Raw genomic sequence first — 17,084 nt, 5'->3', positions numbered from 1 at the left:
GTGTGAGACAGAGAGAGTCCTATGAATATCAGCAGAGCTGCAGAGCAGTGGCTCCTCTGACAGTGTCATCACAGGTTATAGGCTTGAGGGACCCAACCAAGAGAGAGGAGACAGATACGGGCTGAGGGGGCTGGCCAGGTTTTTGGTTAAAGTGGACAGCGTTGTCAGGACACAGGAGGGGGTGGGGGGGGTGGCAGATGCCGTCTTATTTAATGAGCCTTCAACCGATTCCCCCACTTTCAATTTACGTGCTGTCCGATATTCCTACAATCCCCAAATAGATACTCAAACACACATACAGAGGCGTGCACGCACACACACACGTACATCCCCCCTCCCCCCATGTCTTGCTGCTGGCAGGTTAATCCTTGGAGCATTTAATAATTAATTCATTAATGAATTTCCCTCCTTTAATTAGTACAGTTCACCTGGTAGGACTGACGGGGTGCTGCTGGTGACCAGCTCTAGTATAGCAGAAAGAACACACACACAGAGGTAGGTGTATGCATGTGTTCAGTCTCCTGGCCTGTCTTTGTGAGAGAGGAAGTGACATAAGCCAGCAGCCATGAAACACATCCTGTCAGCACGCCCCAATCACAGCACAGGCCTGCGCTCTGCCAGACCTGACACACATACACCCAGGGAGACCACACACACACACCCATCCAGGAAGTCCACGCACACACCTTCCATAAGATAAGGAGACAACACACCCTCACCACTCTGGTGCATCCTCCCACCATATGCTGCCCCCTTCTCCGTATTTCTACCCTGACAGAAGGCCTACATTTTACCAGTTCCAACCCAACTTTGCTATTTAGTGACTTCTTTCATTATGATCTTAACTTTTGTTGTGCAGAAAGTTTATACTATTATCTTGTGTATTTTATTCATCATGTCAGTGTATTTTTTTTCAACTCTGCATAGTTGGGAAGGGCTCATAAGCAAGCATTCACATTAAAGTCTACACTCGTTGTATTCGGCGCATGTGACAAATACAATTTCATTTTGATTTGATCTCTATGCAGCATGTGTGTGAGAGAACCAGATAGAGCTAGAGGAGAACGGTTGGCAAGGAGATGTATTATAGAACACTGTCAATCCATCCCTACCACGGTGGACCCAGAAATAAAATCCAAAACACGGCGTACCCCAGAAGCAGTCAACACCATAATACCAGTCACCCAGAAAACATACACCTATACACCACAGTTTCAGGACTCTTTTGAATTCACCATTAACAAATCAGACATTGTGAAGGGGATAAATACACTGAACTGGTTTAATCTCTACTGGCCCTCTACTGGGCTGATAACACAGTACATCTAGTGTGGCATCCAAAACCCAACTAGATATAACTACACACACACACACACACACACAGTACCAGTCAAAAGTTTGGCGACACCTACTCATTCAATGGTTTTTCTTTATTTTTACTATTTTCTACATTGTATAATAATAGTAAAGACATCACAGCCATGAAATAACACATACAGAATCACTGCTGCAAAGAAAGTAGTGGCAAAGAAACCACTACTAAAGGACACCAATAAGAAGAAGAGACTTGCTTGGGCCAAGAAACAAGAACAATGGACATTAGGACTGGTGGATATCTGTTCTTTGGTCTGATGAGTCCAAATGTTTTGGTTCCAACCGCCGTGTCTTTGTGAGACTAAGAGTAGGTGAACGGATGATCTCCGCATGTGTGGTTCCCACCGTGAAGCATGGAGGAGGTGGTGTGATGGTTCTTTGCTGGTGACACTGTCAGTGATTTATTTATAATTCAAGGCACACTTAACCAGCATTGCTACCACAGCATTCTGCAGCAATACGCCATCCCATATGGCTTGCGCTTAGTAGGACTATCATTTGTTTTTCAACAGGACAATGACCCAACACACCTCCAGGCTGTGTAAGGGCTATATGACCAAGGAGGAGAGTGATGGAGTGCTGCATCAGATGACCTGGCCTCAACAATAACCCAACCTCAACCCAATTAAGATGGTTTGGGATGAGTCAGACCGCAGAGTGAACGAAAAGCAGCCAACAAGTGCTCAGCATATGTGGGAACTCCTTTGAAACTGTTGGAAAAGCATTCCAGGTGAAGCTGGTTGAGAGAATGCCAAGCGTGTGCAAAGCTGTCATCAAGGCAAAGGGTGGCTACTTTGAAGAATCAAAAATATATATTTTCATAGTTTGCCTTCACTATTATCCTACAATTTAGAAAATAGTAAAAATAAAGAAAAAACCTTGAATGAGTAGGTGTATCCAAAATTTTGACTGGTACTGTATGATATACACACACAGCATTCGGAAAGAATGCAGACCCCTTGACTTTTTCCATATTTTGTTACGTTACAACTTTACTCTAAACGTAATTAAACATTTTTTTTTTACCCTCAATCTGCATACAATACCCCATAATGACAAAGCAAAAACAGGTTTTCAGAAATGTTTGCAAATGTATAAATAACAGAAATACCATATTTACAAAAGTATTCATAACCTACTGATATAAATTCAATTGATTGGGCATGATTTGGAAAGGCACACACCTGTCTATTTAAAAGGTCCCACAGTTGAGTATCAGAGCAAAAACCAAGCCATGAGGTCGAAGGAATTGTGCATAGAGCTCAGAGACAGTATTGTATCGAGGAGTGGTAGGCCACACAAGCTCACAAAACGGGATTGCCGAGTACTGAAGTATGTAAAAATAGTCTGTCAGACACTATCTGCCCCAATGCATAGAACCACCTGTAAAGTTTGGTGGAGGAAGAATAATGGTCTGGGGCTGTTTTTCATGGTTGGGGCTAAGCCCCTTAGTTTCAGTGAAGGGAATTCTTAATGCTACAGCATTCAATGACATTCTAGACGATTCTGTGCAACCGTTTGGTGAAAGCCCTTTCCTGTTTCAGCATGACAATGCTCCAGTGCGCAAAACGAGGTCCATACAGAAGTGGTTTGTCGAGCTCAGTGTGGAAGAACTTGACTTGCCTGCACAGAGCCCTGACCTCAACCACATCGAACACTTTAGGGATGAATTGTAACGCCGACTGCAAGCCAGGCCTAGTCGCCCAACATCAGTGCCCGGACTCACTAATGCTCATGGCTAAATGGAAGTAAGTCCCCGCAGCAATGTTCCAACTTGTAGTGGAAAGCCTTAACAGAAGAGTGGAGGCTGTTCTAGCAGCAAAAGGGGGGGACCAACTCCATATTAATCCCCATGATTTTGTAATGAGATGTTCGGCCAGCAGGTGTCCACATACACAACATGACCTAAGGTATCTACAGAACTTAACATTGAAGGAAAGCCCATGGATAACCTTAAACATAATGAAAAGGTGACTATTTTTGGGCAGAAGAGACAACAAACCAAAGCACATTTAAACCAAAATGACTTGAACATTCCAGGATTTCACAAAGGACATAGACGATGACACCAGCTCCAAAGTCAAACAATTATCAAGTTAGTTCTTCAAAAAACAATATTTATTGATACTTGGAATACTCATTTAAAAATATTTTAGAAATCTTTTTTTTTTTTACGAGTCTATCCAACACACTCCTTAGAACACAGTTTAATAGTACAAATAAAAAATAAACAAAGTATAATTCATAATTTAAGAATCTTTCCCAGTATCATTGCAGGTTAAATGATAGAAATATATATTTTTTAAAAACATGTTGAGGCACAATTTAGAGTTTAAGACTGAGATATTGCATTAAGACAATGCTACGTTTTGAAGAAGAGATTTGTTCAAGTGCCTTGTTCACTAGCAACACCAGTCAGTCCACAATAGTGGGTGTATCAATATAATAACATATATCCTTTAAGAAAACATATAGTTCAGACATTTTAAAAGACAGATAGGGGACACAGAGAATGCCAACAGAGAACCACGTAAAAAAGGCCATTCTAGTCCGCCTCCTCATCTTCAGAGGTCTGAGAAGTGCACCTGGAACAGCAACAAACAGTCATTGGGGCGGCTTCCCGGACAAAGACTACGCTTAGTCCTGAACTAAAAAGTACTTTCAATCATTTAGCATCATTTTGGGTGCAGGACTAGGCTGAATATTTGTCTGGGAAACAGCCCCTTTGTGCATGTGTCAGGGCTCAGTGTGTTCCTGCTCACAAGAGGACTCTCTGCTGAAAAATCCTCTGTCCCTGATGGCTAGGTTTCCATCACAGTTTTCACAAGTGCTGCTGTCACAGGGTAGGGGGCTGGAGCTCTGGGGGACCCCCGAGTCGTGGCTGTGGCCTAGACCTGACGATGTGGTGCTGGAGAGGCAGAGAGAAGAGGATGAGAGCACTCAATGAGTAAAAGGTCAGAGGTCATGTGCCCATTTTGGCTTACATCATTTCTCAGTCAACAGTTCAGCAACTTTGTGCATTAATTCCATGGACAATCGTCTCTGTTGTGAGTCAATCAACGGATGACATTGAAAAACCTTCGCTCAATGCGAACATTTCGGACAAGAAATCACAACGTGCCTGTACGCTTACCTTTCGCAGTTCGAGTCGCAGTACTCCTTGCGGCTCTTCTCTACGAGGAAGCGTGTACGGTGGCAGTCGCTACACATCTGGATGGCCTGGGCCACTGTGTAGCGTGTCTGGCCCGAGACACACGCCTCCATCTTGGTCACGCTGAGCTGGGATTGGAGGAACAGGTGCACTCTACTGTCAGACAGCAGCAGGGGGTCCTGGAGGACACTGACGAGAAAGATCTACCCAATTAATCATAAAGAACACCGGCCAAAAAACTAGCAGTAGATACATACAACTATCAAGAACACCATATAGAGTTGAAGTAGGAAGTTTACATACAGCTTAGCCAAAAATATTTAATCCTAGTAAAAATCCCCTGTCTTAGGTCAGTTAGGATCACCACTTTATTTTAAGAATGTGAAATGTCAGAATAAAAGTAGAGAGAATTATTTATTTCAGCTTTTATTTATTTCATCACATTCAGAAGTTTACATACACTCAATTAGTATTTGGTAGCATTGCCTTTAAATTGTTTAATTGTTTAACTTGGGTGAAACGTTTCGGGTAGCCTTCCACAAGCTTCCCACAATAAATTGGGTGAATTTTGGACCATTCCCCCTGACAGAGCTGGTGTAACTGAGTCAGGTTTGTAGGCCACCTTGCTTGCACATGCTTTTTCAGTTCTGCCCACAAATTTTCTATAGGATTGAGGTCAGGGCTTTATGATGGCCACTCCAATACCTTGACTTTGTTGTCCTTAAGCCATTTTGCCACAACTTTGGAAGTATGCTTGGGGTCATTGTCCATTTGAAAGACCCATTTGCGACCGAGCTTTAACTTCCTGACTGATGTCTTGATGTTGCTTCAATATATCCACATAATTTTCCTTCCACATGATGTCATCTATTTTGTGAAGAACACCAGTCCCTCCTGCAGCTAAGCAACCCCACTACATGATGCTGCCACCCCCGTGCTTCACGGTTGGGATGGTGTTCTTTGGCTTGCAAGCCTCTCTCTTTTTCCTCCAAACATAATGATGGTCATTATGGCCAAACAGCTATATTTTTGTTTCATCAGACCAGAGGACACTTCTCCAAAAAGTTCGATCTTTGTCCCCATGTGCAGTTGCAAACCGTAGTCTGGCTTTTTTATGGACGTTTTGGAGCAGTGGCTTCTTCCTTGATGAGCGGCCTTTCAGGTTATGTCGATATAGGACTCGTTTTACTGTGGATATAGATACTTTTGTACCCGTTTACCCCAGCATCTTCATAAGGTCCTTTGCTGTTGTTCTGGGATTGATTTGCACTTTTTGCACCAAAGTATGTTCATCTCTAGGACACAGAACGAGTTTCCTTCCTGAGCGGTATAACGGTTGCAAACATCCCATGGTGTTTATTCTTGCGCACTATTGTTTGTACAGATGAACGTGGTACCTTCAGGCATTTGGATATTGCTCCCAAGGATGAACCAGACTTGTGGAGGTCTCAAAAAAAAAAAATCTGAATTCTTGGCTGATTTATTTTGATTTTCCCATGATGTCAAGCAAAGAGGCACTGAGTTTGAAGGTAAGCCTTGAAATACATCCACAGGTACACCTCCAATTGAATCAAATTATGTAAATTAGCCTATCAGAAGCTTCTAAAGCCATGACATAATTTTCTGGAATTTTCCAAGCTATTTAAAGGCACAGTCAGCTTAGTGTATGTAAACTTCTGACCCACTGGAATTGTGATACAGTGAATTATAGGTGAAATAATCTTTCTGTAAACAATTGTTAGAAAAATGACTTGTGTCATGCACAAAGTAGATGTTCTAACAGACTTGCCAAAACTATAGTTTGTTAACAAGAAATTTGTGGAATGGTTGAAAAACGAGTTTTAATGACTCCATCCTAAGTGTATGTAAACTTCCGACTTCAACTGTAAGTCTTAGAGACATTACAACAGTGTGTGTGTGGTAGGAGGTTGAATGAATTGTTATTCTGAGCACTCTGGTATCCTATGCCAAAGCACTACAACAGGAGAAATGGAGAAGGAGATTGTAGTCTCAGCAGGGGTGAAAGTAGATGTATTTTCTTCCTGGGTACGGAACCTCCTATGTGTGTGCATGTGTACAAAACATTTAATAGAAATACATAATAGAATCTTAATTAATTTAATAGGATCTCTATGGGCCTAGTAGTAACTATTACTAATTGAACTCAAATGTATTACCTTTTAATGTGGCATAAACACCAGTCATTATGTTTTCATCTGATTGTCAAACAACCAAAAGGGTTCCTGTAGGCTACCCGCACATGACAGCTGATTGGCATTATCCCTACACTTGTAGCCTGAAGTGACAGTCTACTGCGGTCTGCGCGTGTCAGTCATCTCTGCCTTGGGAAAATGTCAGTGTTTCCACCACACCGCCTTCTAGAGCATACCTGTTTAAGTCCATTTTTTTATATGGCTGACTAGAACTTGGCAATGTGGACAAAATTCCATATCGCAATAAATAAAATAAGTTTAAAATACATTTTTATTCTAATTTAAACTACTACTTTGACAATTGTAGCCATCAATTGTCCCATTAACCCATATCAGAAAACCTTTTATTTCAAACTTCACATTTCTCTAGTACAGGCTACTTATGGTAATGAAGGATATCAGCAAAATGCCTGCGATAAGTGATCGGTATGGTCAGTGTCAATCATTTTTGGTTTATCGTTCCAGCTCTATGGCTGACATGATAAATACCCACTGGTTGAACCAACGTGGAAGACGTTGAACTGACGTTTGTGCCCAGTGGGTAATGTTGTAAAAGCCTACAGTTTTCTTGAAATTGTGTTTTAATTATTGTGATAGGCACATCATTTTGCCAGGACAACGTACTGGACTGGCTTACTTTCACTCCTGGTCATCAGTACGTAATGTGTTCTGTTTCAACGCCGTAACATTGTGGAGTGGAGGAAATGAATGAAGTAGCCACAAGATGGCGTTTGGTGCCATAAAACCATGGATATAACTTCTTATACAGGGCAAGCAGAGAGTCTCCAAAACAAATGTCAAAATACTGGAGGAAAAAAAATTAGATAGCAGACCTCAATTCCAAATAAATGGCTGCAGCAAATGTTTCCTAATGCACACAAGGGGATCTACACCACAGATTGATATGGACTGCTTGGCCTGATTACTAGAGGTAGGAAAACATCTGGCAAACTAACTTTGGTTGCATCAGACCTACTGATGGGCTATATCTAGATCCTAGCTCATCCCGTCAAGCCTTTTGAACACATACAAACTGGTAGTCATTCACAAGGCTGAGGGTGAGAGGTCACTCACGTCTCTAGGAACTCCTGTAGGCCCTTCATCCGCTGGTTGACCTGATAGGGGTTGTTCAGACTGAAGAACGGATTCCAGGAAGGTAGTTTGGGCAACTCGCTTTAAAGAGACAACACATGTTGAACACCTTATTTGGATACACAAAACATTGTAAAACATTTTTTTTTTTATTTAAATAATGCTTTATAATAAACTCAAGTCATAAGTTCGGACTTCATACAATGTGACTAGTCAACCCCTGGTAAGAATACAATGTGACTAGTCGACCCCTGGTAAGAATACAATGTGACTAGTCGACCCCTGGTAAGGATACAATGGGCAAGTGCATACCCTGTGTATGCATCATTGCTTTAGGAGTGAACAAATTATGCAGTGAAGGCCATCAGTGACGTATCCCAGGGTTATACGTACATGAGCATAGCATTGTCCTGCAGACGCTGCCGGAGCCAAACAAACTCACTGTACTGCCTACGCACACAGGACGTCTTCTTCCTAAAACACATGCTATTGGTCTACACTCAGGAAGCAGGAAGAACAGACAGGAAGGTTGAGGTAAGTCTCCTCAGATTCCTCATTATAATCACAAGCCGAAGATAATGTTTAATGATGATAAGATGATCAAGCGGAGCGTGCCATGCAGGTACAGTACTCACATGTAAACAGATCTCGTAGTCGATGTGCGTGTGCCAGAAGTCATCTTTGTGGAACTGTGGATCCTGGACCCAGACACTGACAAACTCCTTCAAAAAGCCCCCAAAACAAAGTGTTGTTCAGAGGTGAAGTGTGCCTCAGATAGATACAACGCACATCCCGATCTATCAAACTTTTTGTTTTTTATGTTTACACAAGAACAATGAGGCCACAGGATAAGAAACCTTTCAGCAGAAATATCACCTAACCTCCTCAAAAAAACTAATTTATAGGTCAAATCCACTAAATGAGATTGAGGCTTAATATGGAGAATGAATAAGATCACCAAAAAGCTACAGCATGTGCAAGTTTTTGTTCCAGACCAGCACCAAAACACTAATCAAGAATATTAGCTCTGGTTAAAGAACAAAAGCTCTCCGAGAGCAGGATTAGTGACTACTGCTGTAATAGAGTAATGACAGACGGCTCGATCACGCACCTGTTTCATTAGACTGTCAATCCTCTCCATTGTAGAATGTCCTCTCTCCCTTAGATTCCAGAGACAATTGGTAAACAGTGAGGCAAGAATGAGGTTATAACATGTTGTGCTTTTCTCTAGTAACCAGTGTCTCTATGCAGTTATATGTGTCAGTTATATGACACGAGGGGGTTCTTTCTCACAGAAAAACAGATGCACTCAGCAATGTTTAGTCAAACAGTCAAAGTCCACTGTTCTCAACCCAAGATGCCCAAAAGAGCACAGGGAGCATATTTTGGCAAAACAGCAAACCTCAACTGCATAGAGAAGAACAACCTAAACCGCATGAGCGCTCTAACACCACAAGCCATTGTAAAATAAAATGTAAAAAAAAAAGGCCAAATGCCCTAGGAAGTGGATTTGCTGCAAGAAGAGAAATCTGCCTTATCCATAAACAGCTTACCCACTCAGTAATAAAACAGCACAACACAGTCCTGTAAACAATACAAAGCCTAGGTAAGCATGTGGCACGCTGCAAAAGAGTAAAGCTACAAGGTATACAGGACTAGGGTAAACACTGACACAAATTCCATTTATATAAAGCAAAGTTTATACTGCACAGGTAAACTTTGGAAAGTATAGACCTTTGTAACGTCTTTTGAGAACGAGCGGAAGTGAACCCTGGAACGCCAAGAACTTCTGGTGCATTTGTAAACAGCTGTTCCATTGCGGCTGTAAACAGCTAGCTAACTTAGTCTATCTGCTAAAAACAATGTTAGCTACCTAGCTAGTGAACAGATTCAGTCCAAAGAGAGAAATAGGACAATACAAAAACAACTGCAACGAAATATCCAATGGTATATCACCTGAGTATAATATAGTACGTCCTGGTCTAATTGAGATGTTTCCTAACCTCAGTTACAGAGACCTGTGAAAGCTGTTACACCCTGTCTGCGGATGAAGGTCCCAACGAATGTGCCAAGTCCTGGAGAGACTAAAAGGTATCTATCTCTCCAATGGGTTATATATGCTATTGGTTTACTGTTAGAATTAGTTGTAGGACTACAAAAATACTGTTAAAAGTATCAATACATAGGATGTAGAAAATGCATGGCCAAGCTTGCTCCCAGAGATCTAGCTGCTGGTTTCTGTTCCGGCCCAACCCTGACATTCTGCTTATTTTTGTATTAGACACTATTCACTTAACTATTCAATCATCTTGTTTTGGAATAGGATGAATGTCTAAACTCACAAAACCATGACCTTTGTTGGGACAGGATAACAGTACTTCAGGTCTAAGGGACAACTACCTAGGTGTCTGGCTAGACTGTAAACTCTCCTTCCAGACTCCTATTAAACATCTCCAATCCAAAATTAAATCTAGAATCAGCTTCCTATTTCGCAACAAAGCCTCCTTCACTCACACCGCCAAACATGCCCTCATAAAACTGACTATCCTACCGATCCTCGACGATGTCTTTACCAAATAGCTTCCAATACTCTACTCAGCAAACTGGATGCAGTCCATCACAGTGCCATCCGTTTTGTCACCAAAGCCCCTTATACCACCCACCACAGCGACCTGTATGCTCTAGTCGGCTGGCCCTCGCTACATATTCGTCGCCAGACCCACTGGCTCCAGGTCATCTATAAGTCTATGCTAGGTAAAGCTCCGCCTTATCTCAGCTCACTGGTCACGATAACAACATTCATGCGCTCCAGCAGGTATATCTCACTGGTCGTCCCCAAAGCCAACACCTCCTTTGGCCGCCTTTCCTTCCAGTTCTCTGCTACCAATGACTTGAACGAATTGCAAAAATCGCTGAAGCTGGAGACTTATATTTCCCTCACTAACTTTAAAAGTCAGCTATCTGAGCAGCTAACCGATCGCTGCAGCTGTATATAGCCCATCTGTAAATAGCCCACCCAATCTACCTACCTCATCCCCATATTGTTTATATTTACTTTTCTGCTCTTTTGCACACCAGTATTTCTACTTGCACATCATCTGCTCATCTATCACTCCAGTGTCAATTTGCTAAATTGTAATTACTTCGCTACTATGGCCTATTTATTGCTTTACCTCCTCATGCCATTTGCACACACAGTATATAGACTCTTTTTTTCTATTGTGTTATTGACTATACGCTTGTTTATTCCATGTGTAACTCTGTGTTGTTGTTTGTGTCGCACTGCTTTGCTTTATCTTGGCCAGGTCGCAGTTGTAAATGAGAACTTGTTCTCAACTGGCCTACCTGGTTAAATAAAGGTGAACATTTTATTTAAAAAATAATAAGAAATAAAAAGGGTAGGTACATCACCACACAATGGCTACTAGGGCATGGCCTCACTTTGTCTTTCTTGATTGCTCACATCCTATCGCAACTGTATTGGAGGAGAAGGTACAAGGTCCTTCCCCCCCTGACCTTCTCCAATGGGTTTTTAGGAGGCGAGGAAGGATGAATTGAGAAAGAGCCTAACACTCACCTGTCAACCAGCTCACGTGCTACACATTCAGCCCTCTGCTAAACTCACTGACCTCCTTCTCCGCATCAACCTCAGCAACCAGCAGAGCCAACTGTGTGAACTACGTCAATCTAGCACCCACATAATTCATTCAGCTAAATTGACTCAGATCACACAGTCAGCAGGTGAGTTATACTGTCAGTGGCGTAGGAGGAGGTGAAAGGGGTGTGACTGTAGCAGAGGTAAGCAGCAGGTGAGTTATACTGTCGGTGGCGTAGGAGGAGGTGAAAGGGGTGTGACTGTAGCAGAGGTAAGCAGCAGGTGAGTTATACTGTCGGTGGCGTAGGAGGAGGTGAAAGGGGTGTGACTGTAGCAGAGGTAAGCAGCAGGTGAGTTATACTGTCGGTGGCGTAGGAGGAGGTGAAAGGGGTGTGACTGTAGCAGAGGTAAGCAGCAGGTGAGTTATACTGTCGGTGGCGTAGGAGGAGGTGAAAGGGGTGTGACTGTAGCAGAGGTAAGCAGCAGGTGAGTTATACTGTCGGTGGCGTAGGAGGAGGTGAAAGGGGTGTGACTGTAGCAGAGGTAAGCAGCAGGTGAGTTATACTGTCGGTGGCGTAGGAGGAGGTGAAAGGGGTGTGACTGTAGCAGAGGTAAGCAGCAGGTGAGTTATACTGTCGGTGGCGTAGGAGGAGGTGAAAGGGGTGTGACTGTAGCAGAGGTAAGCAGCAGGTGAGTTATACTGTCGGTGGCGTAGGAGGAGGTGAAAGGGGTGTGACTGTAGCAGAGGTAAGCAGCAGGTGAGTTATACTGTCGGTGGCGTAGGAGGAGGTGAAAGGGGTGTGACTGTAGCAGAGGTAAGCAGCAGGTGAGTTATACTGTCGGTGGCGTAGGAGGAGGTGAAAGGGGTGTGACTGTAGCAGAGGTAAGCAGCAGGTGAGTTATACTGTCGGTGGCGTAGGAGGAGGTGAAAGGGGTGTGACTGTAGCAGAGGTAAGCAGCAGGTGAGTTATACTGTCGGTGGCGTAGGAGGAGGTGAAAGGGGTGTGACTGTAGCAGAGGTAAGCAGCAGGTGAGTTATACTGTCGGTGGCGTAGGAGGAGGTGAAAAGGGTGTGACTGTAGCAGAGGTAAGCAGCAGGTGAGTTATACTGTCGGTGGCGTAGGAGGAGGTGAAAGGGGTGTGACTGTAGCAGAGGTAAGCAGCAGGTGAGTTATACTGTCGGTGGCGTAGGAGGAGGTGAAAGGGGTGTGACTGTAGCAGAGGTAAGCAGCAGGTGAGTTATACTGTCGGTGGCGTAGGAGGAGGTGAAAACGGTGTGACTGTAGCAGAGGTAAGCAGCAGGTGAGTTATACTGTCGGTGGCGTAGGAGGAGGTGAAAGGGGTGTGACTGTAGCAGAGGTACATTACATACATTACAGGGCTGGAACTCATACATTACAGGGCTGGAACTCATACATTACAGGGCTGGAACTCATACATTACAGGGCTGGAACTCATACATTACAGGGATGGAACTCATACATTACAGGGATGGAACTCATACATTACAGGGATGGAACTCATACATTACAGGGATGGAACTCATACATTACAGGGATGGAACTCATACATTACAGGGATGGAACTCATACATTACAGGGCTACTCTGCAGTCCATGTAAAAGTGATACTTCACTGTGGTCACTCTCCAGGGTATTTCTCTCTTGCCTCCACTATCCGTGCTCTACCCTTTCGGTTACAGTGGATGTGAGATGATTTATGGCATGCATGCCCAATGCAGACATATAGTATGATTGGATTAGTATTGGCCTCGTGGGTATGGCCAATGAATAGGGATGAAACGGTTACCAGTTTCACGATAAACCACGTAAAATTCCCGACGATTATTATTACCGTTTCAAATTTTAATTATCATTAAAACTGTGTTTGATTACCACGGTTTGAAAAACTCACGGTAAATACTGTCCAGCATCAACCAAAGTTAGCAACAGTCTGACGCAGACTGCAACGTGCGTTTTGTTTTGTGTGAAAACATGGCGGAAGGCAGTGATAGTGCTCGGGAGATTTTTCGGCTTTAGAGGACCAAATCTGAAGTGTGGTCGTATTTTGGGTTATACAAGAGTGCTGAGGGAAACCCTGTCACCAGAACATGCAAAATAAAAATAAATATTATTTAAATCGCTGTGAAAGGGGGCAACCCTTCAAATCTCTTGAGTCATCTTCGTGCCCACCACCCACTACTTTATAGCGTATGCAGGTAAGTTAACTTTTAGCTCAATGCATGATGTGGGGACTTCGGAATGGGGGAAAATGCTTGTCAATAATGTAAACTGAAGCTTTCAGTGTTACCTACTCTTATAAAAACACTACACGTTGTTCTGCTGCTGTATGCGTTGTGTGTCTGCAGACTCTATTCACCCATTGCACACGATAACACGTTATGTAGTTTAGACACCCAACCAATATATTTTGTTCAATTAAAATTCAGCAGATGTTGACTTGGTTGTAAAAGTGTTCCAACAGGAGAAACACTATAGACTCCTATATTTATGTCAATTGTTGGACTCATTGCAATTACCATCACTGTCTTCTTAAAATACTCATTTGTATTTATGTAAATTGTGCATGGGGTTATTGCATATACTCAAATACAACACAGAAGATAGAGTCTGTGTGAATAATAATGTAACACCAAAAATAATAATACATTTGCTATTCCCTTGTTTAGAGTGGGAGTGCAGCAGGCAAACCCAGTGATGCTACTGGTCCCTCATCTACAGTTGTGACAAACACTCGAGCAAGCATTTAACCTGTTAAAGATAGGGGGCAGTATTTTCACGGCCGGATAAAAAACATACCCGATTTAATCTGTTTATTACTCCTGCCCAGAATATGCATATAATTGTTTGATTTGGATAGAAAACACCCTAAAGTTTCTAAAACTGTTTGAATGGTGTCTGTGAGTATAACAGAACTCATATGGCAGGCCAAAACCTGAGAAGATTCCAAACAGGAAGTGCCCTCTCTGACCATTTCTTGGCCTTCTTTAGCCTCTTTATTGAAAACAGAGGATCTCTGCTGTAACGTGACACTTTCTAAGGCTCCCATAGGCTCTCAGAAGGCGCCAGAACGTTGAATGATGACTTTGCAGTCCATGGCTGAAAAACAGTAGCGCATTTGGATAGTGGTCGATCTGAGAACAATGAGACGGGTGCGCGTGTGCACGTGAAGAGTCCATTTTACATTTTCAGTCTTTGAACGAAAACAACGACTCCCGGTCGGAATATTATCGCTATCCAAATGCATTGAGAAAATACATCAAGAACTGCTAAAACATTTCCCACTTCTAATGAAATAACACTGAACACATTAATTAATAAGGAGACTTATAGAACCTGGGAGCCAATTTCTTTATCCATGTGGCCCCGGGCCCTAGGGGACATCTTATTTTTGGGATGCCCATCTTTCAGGGTACAGTGGAGACTCATTCTTCCTGACAACAAGATGAGCTATTCACATTTCAGAGAGACTCATGTTTCCTCCTCTCACTGCCACTTCCAAGAACTGAGGACAGGGATAATTAACCTACTCAAGCAGAGCCCTGTGCAGAGTCTAATGCCAACCTCTCACCGGAAAAGGCTATCAACTAACCCAATCCTACTAAACATCACATGATATTATTCGTGCCACTATTGGCCAGTTAACAGCACCACAGATCATCTAATTTACTGAGATTTAGTTAAACTCCCTATGCATGGCTAAATTTACACAGCATGACTGACTGATAACATGTAGATATGCATCAACAAATCTGACATCAGTTATATGCCACAGAATTTAATACATTGCGTATAATTCTATGGTAGCCTATTAATAATAATCCAATAGTCATTGTACCAGGAATGCAGATCTGTGTCTGAATTAATGTTCACATTGGCAGTTTGAAGTGACACAAAACAAAAAAATTGCATATACAATTTGAATCTTCTTTTTCCTTCAGTCTGATATGCCAAGCCACATTTCAAACTCCCTTCGTTGGTGGTTTGAAGTCAGCCAAATCTTATTCCTGCCCATGCGACTTGAGTCTAAGGTCAAATCTGATTTACTTGCCCTCAACAGGTTTTTAGACTTATTTGGCATATCTTGATTCTTGCTAGTTACTCTGTTGGCAATTTGACAAGAACATGTGGTAGCTAACACGCTTGTTATTAGTTTAGAAACAAATTAGAATGTGCTAGAACACTAAACATCCATCTAGCTGCTGTGGCTAGCCAAAAAAGACTTGTTCTGAAAGATGGATCATCTCATCCTTTGAGGCTTTAAGTGTTCTTACACTTTGAACATTCAAAGCCACTGGGAAACATCCATGGCAGACTTTGTTGTCACCTTATCTTGCTACATATTTTTTGAGTGATAGGAAGCATGAGCACCACCACCAATCCGGCAACACCACTGTGCACACACCTGTCGTTACTATGACAACTAGTGTAGCCATGTCAGCAAATGACTGCCATCTAAAACACACACACACACATCCGATTTGGTTACTTGCCTTTTGGACAGTCAATGCTCAAATACGTTTTGGAATACTAAGGCCTGCAGTGTGAACAATACTTGATAGCATCAGGCAGCTTGGGGCTGTTTACAACCAGAATTCAATCAAAACAGCAAAAATGTTTCTAGGTTGTGCAAATTAAAGTAATAATTACGGGAAGTGCACCATAACGGAATTACGACTCCGCTTTTTCACTTTAAAATGTATGCCAAACAAAAAAACATTGATTTCAAAGTTTAACAAACCATGCACCTTTATGCACAATGACTGCTTTGAACAATTTACACAGTAAAAAAACATGTACTGGAAAAACTACAGATGCAAAGTTTGGTAACAGAATTACGGTCAAATCTCCCTCAGTTCTCCCTGTATATCAGGTTCTTCCTGTAAATGTGTTTTTGTAAAAATGTCACTAGAAATTGTTAAACAGTAGTCTATGATTTGTTCAACTTTGAAATGAATGGTTTTTGGAATTGCCCTTATAGAACTACTAGAACAACATCCTAATGTTTGAAACGAGACAGCCTTTCCTCATTCTGTTGAGTTATATTTTACAGTTACAAAAACGTATTTGTTGCGAGTTTTAAAAATGCGAGTTTGCTTGGAAGCAATTGGAGAAAGTGTGACAGACAGGTATGTTCGGTTTGAAATGGGCTAAACAGAGGTTAGTTAGACCGCCTGCAATAAGGTTCAATTGTGCACATAGATAGGCTAAGCAGCAATAACTAAAATCATGCTCCAAATTTATGTTGAATTACAAAATAATTCAGAGAAATTGTGATTGCCTTCGAGGTAGCCGACATTTGATTGGCATTTGAACCGTTGCAAACGCATGAGCCACACATTTGAAACACACCAGGGAAACCATGGCAATCGGATAACATTTCACCAAATGAAAAGCATGTTTATCTCTAACATATCACTACGTTTCTTCTTACCCTTCAGCTGGAAAGTTGTTGTATAGGACTTGGTGCCGCTGGGGCGGACTTCGCTGCGTGCTCTGTTCGCGGTTAAGCCGACTGGAGTTGTTGTCTGAAGAACCGGAGGATGACGCGCCCTCTCTGTTCCTTCATTTTGCTCGTGGACGTTCCTGGTCTGAAATCAGGGAGTATTTTTGCCAAAACTTCAGTGCACAACAACGCAT

At 42.4% G+C, this 17,084-nt stretch overlaps 1 protein-coding gene across 1 annotated transcript; it reads right to left on the bottom strand.

The window, feature by feature from the left end:
* Positions 1–3,470: 3,470 nt before the first annotated feature.
* On the bottom strand, positions 3,471–16,989 carry LOC115175432 (sorting nexin-10A). The gene is made up of 7 exons (XM_029734664.1): positions 16,879–16,989; positions 8,942–8,990; positions 8,466–8,552; positions 8,224–8,324; positions 7,813–7,911; positions 4,508–4,714; positions 3,471–4,282 (listed from the first exon to the last, which is right to left on the bottom strand). Exons 2-7 carry the CDS (start codon positions 8,969–8,971, stop codon positions 4,111–4,113), a joined length of 696 nt encoding a protein of 231 aa, XP_029590524.1. The 5' UTR covers positions 8,972–8,990; positions 16,879–16,989; the 3' UTR covers positions 3,471–4,110.
* Positions 16,990–17,084: the final 95 nt, after the last annotated feature.

Source organism: Salmo trutta, chromosome 36 (genome assembly GCF_901001165.1).
Source record: "Salmo trutta chromosome 36, fSalTru1.1, whole genome shotgun sequence".
Taxonomy (NCBI): Eukaryota; Metazoa; Chordata; class Actinopteri; order Salmoniformes; family Salmonidae; genus Salmo; species Salmo trutta.
The sequence above is the reverse complement of the archived record's forward strand: the minus strand, read 5'-3'. Positions and strand labels throughout refer to the sequence as shown.